A 16,302-nucleotide genomic window follows, 5' to 3' on the forward strand; every position below is an offset into this window, starting at 1 on the left:
GGTCATGGAGGACAGGAGAGGTGCCTGAAGACTGGAAGAAAGCCAATGTCACCCCAGTCTTCAAAAAGGGCAAGAAGGAGGACCCAGGGAACTACAGGCCAGTCAGCCTCACCTCCATCCCTGGAAAGGTGATGGAGCAGCTCATCCTGGAAGCCATCTCCACGCATGTGGAGGAAAAGAAGGTGATCAGGAGTAGTCAGCATGGCTTCACCAAGGGGAAATCATGCCTAACCAATCTGATAGCCTTCTATGATGGAATGACTGGCTGGGTAGATGAGGGGAGAGCAGTGCATGTTGTCTACCTAGACTTCAGCAAGGCTTTTGACACTGTCTCCCATAGCATCCTCATAGACAAGCTCAGGAAGTGTGGGTTAGATGAGTGGACAGTGAGGTGGATTGAGAACTGGCTGAATGGCAGAGCTCAGAGAGTTGTGATCAGTGGCACAGAGTCTAGTTGGAGGCCTGTAGCTAGCGGTGTCCCCCAGGGGTCAGGACTGGGTCCAGTCTTGTTCAACTTCATCAATGACCTGGATGAAGGCACAGAGTGCACCCTCAGCAAGTTTGCTGATGATACAAAACTGGGAGGAGTGGCGGATACACCAGAGGTCTGTGCTGCCATTCAGAGAGACCTGGACAGGCTGGAGAGGTGGGTGGAGAGGAACCTCCTGAAGTTCAACAAAGGCAAGTGCAGGGTCCTGCACCTGGGGAGGAATAACCCCCTGCACCAGTACAGGTTGGGGGTTGACCTGCTGGAAAGCAGCTCTGCGGAGAAGGACCTGGGAGTGCTGGTGGACACCAAGTTAAGCATGAGGCAGCAATGTGCCCTTGTGGCCAAGAAGGCCAATGGTATCCTGGGCTGCATCAGGAAGAGTGTTGCCAGCAGGTCGAGGGAGGTGATTCTCCCCCTCTACTCAGCCCTGGTGAGGCCACATCTGGAGTACTGCGTCCAGTTCTGGGCTCCCCAGTACAAGAGGGATGTGGCACTACTGGAGCAAGTCCAGCGAAGGGCCACAAAGATGATTAGGGGACTGGAGCATCTCTCTTATGAGGAAAGGCTGAGAGAGCTTGGCCTGTTTAGCTTGGAGAAGAGAAGGCTGAGAGGAGATCTTATCAACGTGTACAAGTATCTGAAGGGAGGGTGTCGAGAGGATGGAACCAGACTCTTTTCAGTGGTGCCGAGCGACAGGACGCGAGGCAATGGGCACAAACTGAAACACAGACAGTTCCATCTGAACATGAGGAAAAACTTCTTCACTGTGAGGGTGACAGAGCACTGGAACAGGTTGCCCCGAGAGGTGGTGGAGTCTCCTTCTCTGGAGATATTCAAAACACGCCTGGATGCAATCCTGTGCAATGTGCTCTAGGTGACCCTGCTTGAGCAGGGGGGTTGGACTAGATGATCTCCAGAGGTCCCTTCCAACCTCAGTGATTCTGTGATTCTGTGAGGAAATTTCTTGTCTAGGAGAGTTAATAATGAGATTGTGAAACCTCCCTTTTTCACAATCTTGACAGTCGTTTCTGTCAGCAACATGTGGATTCCCATTACAGCCAAGTGGTTCTCCTACCTATTACCCTACTGCTGCAGGGTAGTGTTTTCTGTGCCACGAGCTGTCACATCCCCAAAAGCGGGTGCTGGTATTTTCAGCCAAGCAGTTTATTTTCATGGGCAGACCACCAAGATAAGCAAATAACTCTATAACATAAAACTGATGGGTTTTAGTGGGCTTTTTGATGTTGATTTGCCAAGAAAGGTTAAGGAAGTACAATGAAAGGGCTTTTTTCTTGAATTGTATAGCCACTTTGTATTGGTTATTCTATTTATTTTGTAAATAAGCCTTTTTGTGATAGGCACTTGATAATTTAAGGTAAATTACACCGGTTTCTTTCATAGTTCATAAAGTGCTCAGCCATATTTCCTCCAGTTGATAAGGAAATCTCATTATGCCATTTCTGTCAGTGCTCCAAAGTGGTGCTTCCATTCCTATGTCATTTCACATTAGCTGTGACAAGGCAGCAATATGTTTTTACCTTCTTTGTGACTTTTGTGTTGTGGGATTATCTTAAATCTCTAGTCCCCTCCATTTCCTCCTTTGAACTTTATTTTACCTTCTTATTCCTCACATGCTTGTACAAAGATTGCCCTTAATCTTGTAGATTTCCCAGGGTATTGCTAGAGCAGAAGAACAAAAACAGTGTCTTCACACATCGCTGATCTCTTTCTCAGGTGTCCTGTGTGCTTCCCTTTCTTTTCTATTGCTGGAATAAATCCTTTTCTTTCTGCTTCCTTTAGGTAGGCTTTTGCAACTTTTACAGAATACAAAGCATCATTCCCAAGCTGCAGACAATTTCCATCTTGTTTATGTCCCACCATTTGCACCAAGAGTTGGCCTTTGGGGGCTATAAAAACCCACAGCTGCAGGTCCCACTGCTTTTGAGAATAACAAAACATCAAGGCTCTCCTGAATATTCTTTTTTTTGGTTTTGTTTGTTTTGTTTTCCCTCTCCTTTAAGTGCATTTCTGCCTTTCCCTCTGTGAAAACCTCTTTGAAAATGTCAACAGATGGCTAGGGCAGAAAGTTTGCCTCTTAACACTCCCAGTGATCACTGATTACTTGCTGTTTTTCTTCACCTGACAGCTCCCCACAGCTGGTTTTTAGGCACATGGAATAAGGCCTAAATTTTTAGGGGCATCCCAGGGCCATTTGCACCTTCAGTGGGAATGGTGTAAGAAAGGTTGCCATCGAAGGTGTCAGGCTCGCTGCATCCTCCTTGCTGGCTGCCTGCCCCTGAAGCAGTGCACTGCTGGCCGTACAGGGTCAGGATAGACAGTATGAGTGAAAGAGTAGGATAAGAAATGGGAAAACTGAAACAAGAGAAGTTCCAGCTTGAGATGAGGAAAAGCTTTTTCACTGTTAGGACAGTCAAGCAGTAGAGGTACCAAGGGAGGTTTGGAGTCTTGATCCTTGGAGATTTTCAAGATGTGACTGGATAAAGGCCTGAGCAGCCTGGTGTGATCTCACAGCTGACCCTGCTTTGAGCAGAAGGTTGGACGAGGGACCTCTGGCTGTCCCTTCCAACCTGATTGCTCTGTGAACTGGTGTTTCTCTTGGCCTTCTACACCTGACTAGTTAGCTTTCTTCATAGCCTTAATCAAGTCACTTAATCTTGTTCTCACAGTATTCCTCAGTTGCAGAGAGCAGGTAACAGCATCTTATTCCTTGGGATGATCAGTTTGCACTTGGTAAGCAGCATTTTTTTAACTATTGGTTAAATAGCTGGGAAGTTGTAGTGTGTTATGATAAAATAGGTTGTGCAAGCTCTTAAATGGTCAGATAAGAGTTAAAAGGTTCTAGAATGCACAGAACTTCCCAGTAACCTGGAACCTAGTGTCGCTTGAATCCTAAATTTATGCAGCAAATTCCACTTGAAAAATGTTTTAATGTTCTCAGCCACGTATGGACCATACCACAAGCATCCAGGATGCACGTTGCCTTTAGCAGGATGTACAGAGAAATTTGAAGTGTGTTGAGGTTTTTCTTACAAACGTTCCACTTCGGGATGTGATGAACTTTAAAGCGTAGTCCTGTTAACCTTTCCCAAATTGTCAGGTCAGCCTTCTACACCATGAAGGGACATAGCGGAGAGGAATAATTACGTTTCCTAGGGAGAGGGTGTGTGCTAAAACACTGAAAGAGTGTTGTTAAAATGTTTTCATGTGATTGGTTTTAAAATAATGAAGAGCTTCATGCCAGAACTTGAAACTGAGCCTTACTGGGGTTTTGGATAATTGCTGAAATCTCCAGCTATTTGTTTTTCAATGCACCTTGTTGAGTGACAGACAAAACATTGAACCTTCCTGGCAAGTCTTCCTTCCAGCTTTGTGGAACTTGGATTTACTTCTGTGCTCTTTAGCTGCATGTAGTCTTCAGTTTATGCTCAAGCAGATGGGCTATTTCCTTTTTATTAGCTTATGCCTTCAGTTTTGATTGCTGACAGATCTGGGACCGTATTCATGACCAGCTCATAGAAATCCCCTGTTGAAAGTAATGGTGGGATATAGTCATTTAAGACACTACATAGTTCTCTTATTTCTAAGTGATTTTAATAGCTACAAATCAAGTTACCCACAATGCTGTTCACTGGTACTTATTCAATTGTTGCCTTCTGGCAGCCGGGCTAAGTTGATTACGTGTCTGGAGACTGCTGCTTCCCTTTGGTGAGGCAGCTGCTTTCTGCTGCAAGTGAACTGTAGAAGACTCTCTTGCTGCTTGGCAGGGAGAGTCTTATCAAGGAAAAGCTCTGCTAAAGGTTCAGAAATAGGCATATGTTATTTCTCTTATGGGGTTAGGGTATCCCTTTCCTTCTGCTCTGTTTTGCAGTCTTTTTTTAAGATCCGAAGGTGGGGGACTTTTCTCAGAAGCTTGCGTTGCAGTGGCAGGTGTTTATACAGGCTGGGGTAAGCCTGCACTGAGGTTGGAGGCATGACTCCAACCTGTGTATTCCTGCCCAAGTTGGCTTTGATTTAGCTCGTATTAATAAAGCTCACTGAGAAGATGCAACAGGACAAGCTGCAGCATGGCTTAGACAAGCTCTCCAGGAGCCACAAATACTTACTTGGGCAATGAGTTTATGTTAAACCCTGTGCTGGTGTGCTTTTTTCTGTGCGAGATTATAATCTCGGGTAGCTAGACTGAAGCTAGCTCAGATTTGCCTCCACATGCTGCTGACTTATCTCTATTTACATTGCCCAGTTTCCCCCAGAAATGTGTGGAAAAGTCACATTTAGAACATGTATGGAAATAACATCAAGGTAATTTATTTTATGTGATCACACACAGTGTAAGTGGATTAATTAGCTTGTTTAATGTACATATCTGGTTGGTATTGCTAGAAGAGTGCAGCCTGTATTCACACACCTGTTTTGTACTGTAGGATCACCATAGCACGCAGGTTGCCTGATGCCAAAGCAACTAACTGTCAGTCATTTCTTTTGTGTGTGTTTTTCATTAATTTATGTTCCTGCATTCCAGGAGGTTTAAGAAGTCAAGCCACAATTATTTTTTCCAGCAGTAGAAAAACAAGATAGATGGTGCTGCCTGAAGAAAGCACTGTCATATAAACAGCAAGGGTTATTAATACAGGTGCTTCAGCTTTTAGAATACAATAAAAGCAGTATCCTGCCCGTTTTCTCCCTAGTTCTAGTTAGTTATGTAAATGTTGCCTGCTGTACCAAGGCAGCTCAGAAAGACAGCCTCATTCTACTCCGCTCATGAAGTGCAGCACTTGAGGCAATGTTGTTGAATGTGCATCTATCACTTTTATTCAGCAGTGGAGTTAGCAATTTGCAAAATACACTCTCTAACCCTAAATATAGCAGCTCCAAGATAGATGACTGCAGGCTTTTCCTCAGGAATATGCATTGTGTTGAAGAACCAATTTAATATATTAATGAAAATATTCTGGGTTCTTTTTTGATTTCAGGACTGTTTAAGGAAAAAGAGTGTGTCAAAAGTCTGCTTTATACATTGAGTTCTCTTTACCCTTTATTTGGGTTTTGTTCCACTAGGATAGTACAGTAGCATAGTTTAACACTGCTGCATTGTTGCCGATCAGTGATTTCAAAGTCATCTAACAAAAGGCTGCTTAGTGACAGGGAATCTGAGAAAGAAGAGATAGCATTGCTACCCATTTCTGATTCTCAGTTTTGTATTGTGGTCATCAGCATTTTCCTGGACCGCTCTCCTTTTTTAGAACTGAAATTCTATAGTTTTAGGACAGTGAGAATGGGGAATATATTGTTGATATTTTAAAAATGAAATATTAAGTCAATATTGTTGCTATTTTAGGGAAATTTTATGTTAATAAAAGAATAAATCGCATCATTGGTCTCAGGAAAATATGCCATTAGGATTAAAACCAAGAAAACTAGAAGCATGCAGTTGAATTTGCTTAGGACACTTATTTTGTCGTCTTTTGCAGTTTTCTCTCTTTAACTCACTCTTCAAGTCTCCAATCTATATGTAAGAAATTGAGGCTATAAATCCAGCAAAACCAAATGGTCAGTGCATTCTTAGCACCAAAGAACAATTACATATCTAATGTAAAACTTAGAGAAGAACTTGAAAAATTGGAGAAATATATTGTAAAAGTCTTGTTGGCAGAATTTTACACCAGTGCACATCATATACCTTTTTATTTTAGTCTACTAAACAGCCCATCAGAGTTAAAGACTCTTCAAGTTACCAGGGGTAGATTGTGTCAAAGTGCAATAAAATTTCTGAGATGGAGGATTGGGTTACAATAATGAAATAACCAGATGGGAAAACTGTATCTTTGGCCAGTCGCTCTGGCTGCCTCACCCTGTACCTCTTTGAATCCTTTCACAGATTCCTTACTGGGCTTTTCTTTATTTTATTTTATTTTTTTTTTTCCTCCCTGAAACAACCCTAAATATATCAAATGGATTTTTTTTTTTCTTGAGCTAGTCTTCAAAGTCTCTCCATTTCCCTCATTCAGATCCTCTGCTAATACCACTTTTTAAAACCTGTTTGCTTTATAAAGCTTTACAATAGCCCTTGCATGGTAACCCTTTAACTCTTTGGTTGAATCTGTGTGGCAAGGCAGTATAGTACAAAAATCAATTTGTGGATTATAATCACTCCCAAATAGCATTAGATATAAGTAATGCTTCTACTAAACCATGATTTATTGAAATAGTTTAGCCATAGATACTGTTGTCCTGTTTGGAGAAATGAGATGAACAATATGACCTCCTTTTAAGCCCCCCCACTTTTTTTTTTTTAAATCTCATGAGAAGAGCTCGAAAGATTTCCTTTTTCTGGATACTGCTAAATCATCCATGCCAGAGAGAGATTACTCAGAGGGCTCATAAAAATAGTTGTGGAGAACGGATTTTAGTGTCTTAGCAATGATCCAGTCCGTCTAAAATCAGTGATACCTCTAAATGGTAAGATGGTATGGGGGAATATTTTTGCCAGCTCTGGGTAAACTCTGCTGGTGGGAGTGGGTAAAAGTTTGCTGCTTTCAACAGCAAATGTTTCCTGCAGCTTGAGCTTGTATCCAAGTTAATCCATAACTTGGAGAGAGTTGGTTTATGGTTCAGAGCTACCTGTTGAAGCGACTGAAAAAAGAAAATGTCTTTTAGGAACAGAGAAAAGCATTTGTTAAAAGTAATAATAATGAAATACTGGGTTTTTTTCATAGATATAAAACTTGTACAATTAAATAGTAAAGAAAGGATCACACCCACAAAATTAATGGGAGCAGGCAATGCTTAGGAAAAGAAAAATAGAGTTTGGGGGACCTCCCCGCTATAAAAATATGATGTGACATAGGAGAGAGTGCTTTTGTATGGCTCAAAATTACATTTTGAAGAAGTGATACTTAGTGATGGAGTAATTGAATACATAGCTACTTAACATCAAAAAAGTAGAGAAAGATTTTGAGGAGAGAAGCAAAAGCATCATATAGGCGTCAGAGAGGAAGATACTTCATGGAATACTATGCTATAAAGCATTCTTTAGCTCTTCAGGATATCACTCAGTTAATAATCAACAAGGGTATTGAATTGGACTGAGGAAAATGCAGTTGCTACCAAGCCAGTTTCTGTTGCTTGTTTGGAAAGACACCATATCACAGTTTTCAGAGAGGCATTCCAAAAACTACAATGCTACAGTCGTGCAGACAATACGTATATGTTGCAAAAATGCAAAGGCTGAAATATTTTCCGAGTGAAATAATCTCATTAACTTTCTTAGAAGAGGTCCAGAGTAGTTCTGACAGAAACAGGTAAAAAATGCATGTAAAATGAGATGCTTAAGCTAGTTGTGATTGTCAAAAGTTTCCTTTATTTTGCTACCAGGTCTGCAAAGTGCTTCTTTCTTCTGATCCCCTAGGTGCCTATCTACCTAACCTGAGACAGCTGAAACTGAACAATAGCTTGCTTGTATCTGTGAGGTAAGAAATGAATGATAACTGAATAAACATAAAGAATAACAGCCTTCAACTTTATTTAAGTGATAAAATCTTCATTGGTGCTGCTTTCATTTCTTCCATTTCCACATGCCTTAATAATGGATTAGGTAATGCATATAGACTCCCCAACCTCATAAGTTTAAGGACAGGATCTAAGCAGGTATAAATCAGTGTAGCTGCAATGATGCCAGTGAATTGCCCCACAGCCTGCTGCCAGAGAAGTTCCTGCCGTGGGAGTTTGCTATAAGCGTGATCAAGGTTTCACCTCTAGTCAGGAGCCAGACAAGCCACCAGAAAGAACCTGCTTCCTGGAAATGTATTTTTGTTGTTTTTGTTGAGCCTCTTGTCTGTGTCCTGACATTTGGGTTTAAGAGTGTTTCATTGTACACGATAGTCTATTCCGTACATGTTGGACCAGTTCCTCAGCTGATGAAAATCACCTTGACATCATTGAAGTCTGTGAAATTGGGCTGATTTACAGCTGCGATGGATAAAACTCCATGTCTCTGGCTTGCTGAGCTCGGTGAGAGCATCACACTTTTTCTGCAGGAGAAGTGGGGGGTTGTGAGGTGTGGGAGGGTATAAAGGAAACCACCTTAGGGAGGAGACAGCACTGTCTGCTCTCTCCTGGGCTGCTGTTTGTATTACCCTTGATGAATAATGGATGGTAGTAAAGTAGAGTTCGTATCAGCAAATGGCTACGTAAAAGGCCATCTTTGTGTTAAACAGGTCTGTGCTCTGGCTTTATACAGCTGTCTACTAACTTTGTGGAGCAAATAGTCATTTTACTTATTCTTGTTAAAGAGAACACATTCCCTAATGGGAAACTGCGGTAAATTCTTCTCTGTCTTATGGATCATCACTAAAGTAGCTAACAAACTTCCAGTTTTTCTTGCTGGTGGTTGAAACACCATAATTTCAAGATCTTTGACTGGCCTTATAGTAGTTGCTAGTAGAAGAAAAAAAAAAAATTGAGCAGATTTGAACTGACAGCCGTTACAAGAATGGATAACAGGATCCTGGGATATCATTTGTTCTGAGTCAGAGTGCAGGCTGTGTTCTCAATCATAAATATCCTCTGAAAGAGGGACTTTAAGTCAGAGAAGAAAAATCTTTAGAGAATGGTGTTTAAAAATTCTACTTTACCATTCAGTTGTCACATTTTGATCTTATTTTTCCTTCTTCTGATGAAGAGATGGAGTATCTGCAGTCTAAAAATGTTTTCCCCTTCTAGTCTATAACGTGCAAAAGTAGTGAATCTCCATTGCTGCAATTATTTTAATGGCAACCAACCGTTGTTGTAAAGAGGAAATTGCTGCATTATCGCAGTGGAGGAGGAAGTAGTGGGTGAAGGGAATTATATTTTTGACAGTATCAGAAGGCATTTCATTCATTTTATTCTATTAAAAAGAAGAAAAAAGAATCAAAAGGGGGTTTTGTTTTGGTCAAAAAAATCCATACTCTCTTAAAACGTGTCAGTGGAAAATGTTTTGACTTCCTTCTGGTCCTTCTTGGTGTCAAGTTGAGTTTTGATTTGATCAGCTGTAATATCGATAAGTTTTTTGCTTGGATATCAGGTCTAATATTGTAACACTTCCCAGGCACTCGGGCCCCAGAAGAAGCTACCTGCTTCTCCTTTAAACAAGTGTGCTTTTTATGTGCCAATTAAATGCAATTATAGGGGAACAAGTAAAGGAAGAAGAAGAAGCTGTTAGCTTTCCCAGACCAGAACTCAGGCAGCACAAGACAGCAGCAGCTTTCATTTATTAATTCCAATTTTCGACAGTCCATCATTGATAAACACAAATCATTTAAGGGCACAGCCCATGCAAGCACAGCCCGAGTACTTGAACTTTGTTTTTGGACATCTGTATCATGTCAATTTAATACCCATTAAAACAACATTGCTATCATGGCAGTGTCTGCTATAGTTAATGTAACGTAGCTGGTTCTGTTCTAACAGGCGGTTTTCAGTTACTCAAAGTCTAGAAATTTCACTTCTGAATTTAAATTGTTGATGCTTGAATTCTGTCCAAAAGGTGATTATTTTGTTGTTTTTGACTAAAACCCTCATAACATATTTCTGAGGATGATACAAAATTGTTCTTCCTTCTCTATAAAGGTAATTCCCGTAAACCTTCTCAGCCGTAAAGTCAGAATCATTGTGGCTATAATTTGAAAATGGGCAACAGATAACAGAAAATGTCCAGTAAGGACAGCTGGAAATTGTTTTGGTTACTGAAAAAAAGGTGAGGACACAAAGGCAGGGAAAAGACGGAGGATGTTTCATATATAGTTAAGATATTAAAACCAGACATTCTTTGCATGCTGTATTATATGAAAAAAAAAGTGTTATGGTGAATCATTATGAATAAAAGACTATCAGTGTAAATTTGGAAGTGGGTAGTAATATGGCACGCTTGCTTTTTGTCACTTCTTGTTTTGTTCTTTCTTGTAAAGTAGGATTTCCTGTTTATTTAAGGATGAAAAGGAATTAGAACATCACTCTCTCCAATTTGAAAATGAGGAAAGGCTTCTTTTGATGATAAAACTGCAGATAAGGAGTTGTCAGAATAAGGACTTAGAATTCTCACTTTACTTACTGATTTTTGAAGTGTCCCTTCCTGTCTACCTGACATGCAAATTTAAGATACGGTTTGTAAGGAAGCTGAGGTGTGTGTTGCCATTCGTTGTTTGATAGAAATCAAAAGAGGGTTGGTCTGAGAGAAGTCAGGGTGCTTCTGTATCATAATTTTCTGTGGGAGAGCAAGGCTTGCTAGTTGAAGAACAGGTGGGTTTGGGTATTGGCTTTTCCTGGTAATTCCTGAAGGAGTGTGGCTGAGCTAATTTAGTTGTAAATTAATGCTCTCTTCCCTCCCTGCCCCCCTCCCCATAAGATTGCATTACTTTTGACTACTTCAGACTTTGAAAGGCAATATGTAAGTGCAGGATATCATTATTAATTATTTCATTTAACCTACGAGGAAAATAAATCCAAGTGTATTTGCAGATAATCCATTTTGGCAGCTGAAGGGGAATTTGGGGGTTTTATTTTTCTGTTGGCCCTTTCCAAAAGGGAAACAGGTCTGGAGAATCCAGTGTAACGTGGAAAGGAATTACTTCAGACTCTTGCTAATTTGCTACATTACGCTAATTTTATGAGGTCCTCATTTGGTGACCTTTACCCATCTGCTACCAGCCAAGAAATTATAGATGAACTGATAATTGAGGAAGAAACATGGAACCTATTCTGAAAAGTGTATGTTAAAAACTGTCTTTCAGTTATGATGACACATGGTCCTTGTCTTGGTAACGATTCCAGTAAAAGAACTATATTTCAAGGCCAATGAATTATGACTTCTGCTTTGGCATGTAGCCTATATGTTTTTATCTGATTGCTTTTATTCTCAATTCAGGGATGAATGAAGAGACCTGTTCAAAAATGTTAGATAAATATCTTTATGAAAGACCTTTTAACTCAGATATGGGAACCAGTTCCTGACATTCCCATAAGTTTGTAGCAGAAGCATGGTTTTCCAGACAGACTTCTGTTGCACTAGCATTCATTTCCCCACTTCAGCTCTACATACTGTAGCCCAGCAGAAAACTGGTCAGCTCCCAGGGCTGCTTCAGCAACCGTTTGTAATAGAGAGAGGTTATTCTTGGTGATTAAGAAACTGAAATTCACTGGTTTACGCACATATTTTAAGTCAGATGAGCAGAGACTGTGGAGAGCATGGGGACCAAAGTTAATTTGAGGAATACAGTAAAAGCAAAGCAGATTTTCTTAATCCAGATGGACTTAAAATTTTCTGTGTCGCAGTCTGCGTTAAATTCAGTTCTTGCGCTGTTCTTGTCCTATTGCAAAAAGACTCCCACTAAACAAGGGGTGGGTTATCCTTACCCATTTGGGCGAGTAAAGCCATTGGGGGAGAGGGGAGATGAGAAACAGATGTCCTCAAGGTTCAATCAAGCAAGGTGCAGTGTGCATTCAGATTTAGCACTTTTCATGCTTTTGTTATGAGTCTTAGGATGTGGATTGAGTTTTCTTAAAGCCCCAGCTGTTGGAGACAAGAGTGGCTACACAGGGATCTTGGTACTCACTTTTCAAAAAGTTTCAAGCCCTCTTTAGTTGTGCAAAGACCACCGAAAATGTTAACCAAGTGACTTGAGTGAGGATTTTGCTGATGATTTCATGACTTTAAGAAACCAGAGCCAAAGTAATTTTTTTTGTAACTGGGAGGAGGGCTTTAATGTTTAAAAATATTTTTGAGACCTGAATCATGATCTCTGGGCATTTGAAATTAGCGGTATTATTCCTTGGTGCTCGTCCAACTCAGATTTCTGAAAGTCACAAGAAGTCTGACTTCAGTGGAACTGCTCACGTGCTGAAAACTGAACATCTGTCCAAAGGCTTTGTTGGATCAGAACCAAGTTGCTCCATGCTGTATATGACTAAGCTGTAATGTTGGTCACCAAAAATCTGAAGTACTAATGGTGATGTATGTCCGGGCATCCACTGTTTGCTGGATAGTTTTGAACAGAAGATATTTAGGGGCATCGTTCCCCTTAATCTATTTTTTCTTCCTGTTGTTCCCCTTAATGTTTTTCTTCCTGTCATTTTCACTGATTCCTTTCCTTGCTGTATTTTCTCCAGTTTGCCATTTTTTCTTCTGCCTAAGGACATTCATATTATTGATGCAAAGTAATGACTTTGGGATAGAAATACAGCTACTTTTGGCTAAGTGGATTCTCCTCAGTAAAGCACAGTTAGCCAGTCTGCATTAGGTTCCTAGGGAGACCTGATTGCCTTGAACATTTAACAGTTCTGGGTAGACCTCCCCAAAGATGCCTAGCTCTCCTTTGGCTAGGAAGGAAATTTAATGCTCCCATCCTTTCTTGTTTTAATTTCACCAAGTTCAGTGCACAAAGTAGATAGTGTGAATGTCTTTTTGGCTTTAAATGTCTGGGAGGCTGATGGGCTGATTCGCCAGCAAGGGAAGCTGTACTTGTTTTCCATAAAAATGCACTATTTCGGTTCTGGAGCTCAGGCTTTCCTTTATTTTGCAGCATGTCTAGAGGACATTAGAACAGGGCTGTGATCTTGCAGTGTCTTTGCATGGTTCTTGTCTCCAGCACGCTGCACTTTATGTAGCCTTCCCTGACTGAAGCTCCCCTGCAACCTATTTCAGGCTCTCTGCCTGTCAGGTACACAGAGCCTTTTCCCCTCGTGTTCCTCAAATCTGTGGTTCTTTTTGGTGTAATAATTAGCTTCCCTACTGGGAGCATTATGGTAAGATTATATATAGGATCAGGTTTAGAAGCTTAGAGAGTCTGTTTTCAGGAATATGTATATATAACAAGAGAACAAAGCTGCGTGTTGTGCAGCTTTCTAGGTAGAACGTGTCTGCTTGCTCGCTTGCCCAGCTGCCGGAAAGCCTTGCATGCAGTTTTCTGTAAGGAACATGGTTAGGACACAAGTTGTATCATTACAGCTCCAAGTTCGAAAGTCTTCTGCTCCTGAAGAAGTCAGTGGGGAGAGTCTAGTGTATTCATCTCATTTTAACCAGAGCAGGGAGAATCTGCACTCGTTTACCCCTGAGAGAAGGACAGAGCTATTCCATGGAAGTAGTTTTCTTCTCCCAGGGTACCACTATCACATTTCTATTTTGTGATCCAAGCTGAGGTACCATACAGAGCATGAAAACCATCAGAAGGTCATCAGGGACTGTCTCGTATACCGCAATGCTTTCTGCAGGATAAACGTGGCTGGTGAAAGAGCAAAGGAAGTAAATAATAGATAACACATGGAACATGTCTGTCAGTAAACGCCAGCAAGGTGAGGTAAGTCCATGATTTAATAAATAATTGTGCTCCTTCTCTGTTCGCCGTCTGAATCGAAACAGCACTTTAGTGTGTTTGTAAAAAAGAAAAGGTTGATTGACCTTTCCTTTCAGGTGGTTACCTGTGTGCTGCGCACCCATCTGAGATGACAGTTCAGCTTTGCTTTACTGCTGCCTCAGGCACTGCCTTGTTAACATAACTCTGTTGAACCTTTGAGCTGTAAATACTTCTGCTGGAGCCTGGGGTTGTTTACATGAAACCCTCCACCCTCCTGTGTGGTTGAAATCCTCTTGTTTTCCCTTTTCCGTGTACAGTTATCTCTGGGCTCCAGCTTCAGGTGGCATTGCCCAGCCTACTGTCGCTCATCTCAGAGTGAGCACTTCCTGAGGTGAGGATGCTCCTTCATCAAGAAAATGCATAGATAAAAGCTTTTATCATTTCCGAAGGGAACCTCTGAAATGCTATATTAATCTCTGTTTTGTTCTTACAAATACTGATTGCTTTCAGGTAGTAATTAGCTAAGATGTGTCAATTGTTGTTAATGAATGTGGAACATTTAAGGCACCACAGTCTCTCCCGATTCCAGTCTCTGGGGTTACAGGTGCAGTTTTACTCTTTGAACCAGCTGGAGATAGCAATGGCAGCAGCTTACCCACGGACTAGAGGGACTCGGTGGCTTTGTGGCTGAGCCACTGGCCCAGAACTTCAAAAATATGGTTCAGTTGGTGGGTTAGCCACAGGCCTGCCATGTCTCAGTCATGTTGCTTGCTTGCTCCCTGTGTTTCTTCCATAGCTGTTGAAAATACAGAGTGTTTCTGCCTCGGTTGTTTACTTCATAAACTCTTCAGGGGCAGATGCAGTCTTTTTAATGTGTTATACACAAAGATTTGCCTGATGGGATCGTGATCTCAGTTACATGCTCTAGATGCTTCTATTGTATAATAAATAAAAACATTACTAATAACCAGCTGATTTCTGCCAGCAAATAAGCACTTACATGCCCAGCTATTAAGGTTTGCAGCTGCTGTGTTTCAGCTGCCAATGTTAGGGATCACTTATGAAAATTTACACCTAGGTGTTTTAGTCAGCGATGACAAAGAATGGTTATAATCATCACCTGAGAAAGCCCGAAGAATTGGGCTGGGAAGCCGTTGTAATTAACCTGTTGCTGGTGGAGCTATACAGCTTTCATAGTCTCCATAACAACCGTGGTCCAAGTAGCCATCAGGAAGGGTGTCCTTACAGAAATAGGGAGGAAAATAATCTTAGCACTAGTGTAATGGGTTTGTAGGTTGTTTTGACTCTCTCTTACCTGGTAGTGGCTTGTCTGCAACTTGTATTTTCTTTGGAAACAGTTTTATTCAATGGAAAATTATGATCTTGGTATTCAAGGTAAGTGCTGATTAACAGAATAAAGGGAGGGATATTAAGCTACTTGCTTGTATTCATCAATTGATAACTGCCAAGCAATGCGAATGAGTAATGAAGAAATGAATAGGATTTCAGAGCACAATAGGTTCTTATAATCTAATTTCAGTAAAATAGTCTTAGTGTATGAGTTGATATAGCTGTTGTTCTTATCTTCTGTGGACACATTACTGCACACAGCAGACCGGTTGCTATTTTTCCCCTAACAGGCACATTTTTTCTGGAGATATATTTTGATTTGCTGTTTGGCAAAGCCTTATTCTTTTGGGCTGAGATCTTTACAGATTGTGTGAGGTCTCTTTGGGATAGGCCAATACTTGCAAAAAGAAATAAAGAAAATGCCTTCGTGTTTTAGGAAGGGAGGTCTGTGTTTCAGAAGGCAGCATGTTACCCACGACACTCCGTGTGTATCCCCAGCAGGTATAATGCATGCACGTTCTTCGTTCTTTGCCTTAAGCTGCACTGTGCGCTCGTCACATGGAGTTGAGAACCTGAACAAAAAGATTTGATAGTAAAACCTACCACCCGCTTTCAATAATAGATGTTGTAGGAAGGATTGTGTTTGACAGGGCATTTGTGTTATTCCCTGGTTTGGACTGCATTAGCCTCACTATCTTACCAGTCAACTTTCTGCTCTTACTCCTGTTTCTTTGCTCTACAGAAAAGAATTTAGAGGTTTGTTTCGCTGTGTTTGTTGTTTAGTTTATCTCTTTCTTAGTAATTACCCCAATTAAGGTCTCACAAACTTTTTTTTTTGAAGATGTTCCTCTCAGCATCCCAAGGTAAATCGAGTTTTAAAATGTTGTGTTTCTTCTATAGGAATTTATTTAATATGTTTTGTAAAAGTAAGTTCTGTTGCCACATGTTAAATTTTGACCCTATGACAATTAAGAATCACTAGCATAAGCTTCCTTCTTTATAGAATAAACACATTAAAATGTGGTTGCTAAATTATACTGGAGGATTAAAAAAATGATAGTATGCTTATTTGTATAATGTCTTACATTGTTATTTTATGTACTTAGACAGTGGAGG

The 16,302-nt window shown here is 40.8% G+C and overlaps 1 protein-coding gene across 5 annotated transcripts in view; it reads left to right on the forward strand.

The window, feature by feature from the left end:
* The window catches only part of LRRC56 (leucine rich repeat containing 56), an 87,782-nt gene that overhangs the window by 42,599 nt on the left and 28,881 nt on the right, over window positions 1-16,302 (forward strand). For all 5 annotated transcript variants that reach the window (XM_067295955.1, XM_067295956.1, XM_067295957.1 and 2 more), the window contains one exon: window positions 7,917-7,977. In XM_067295955.1, coding sequence (XP_067152056.1) covers window positions 7,917-7,977 — 61 coding nt within the window. The remainder of the gene's footprint in view (window positions 1-7,916; window positions 7,978-16,302) is intronic.

Source organism: Apteryx mantelli, chromosome 4 (assembly GCF_036417845.1).
Source record: "Apteryx mantelli isolate bAptMan1 chromosome 4, bAptMan1.hap1, whole genome shotgun sequence".
NCBI classification, from domain to species: Eukaryota; Metazoa; Chordata; class Aves; order Apterygiformes; family Apterygidae; genus Apteryx; species Apteryx mantelli.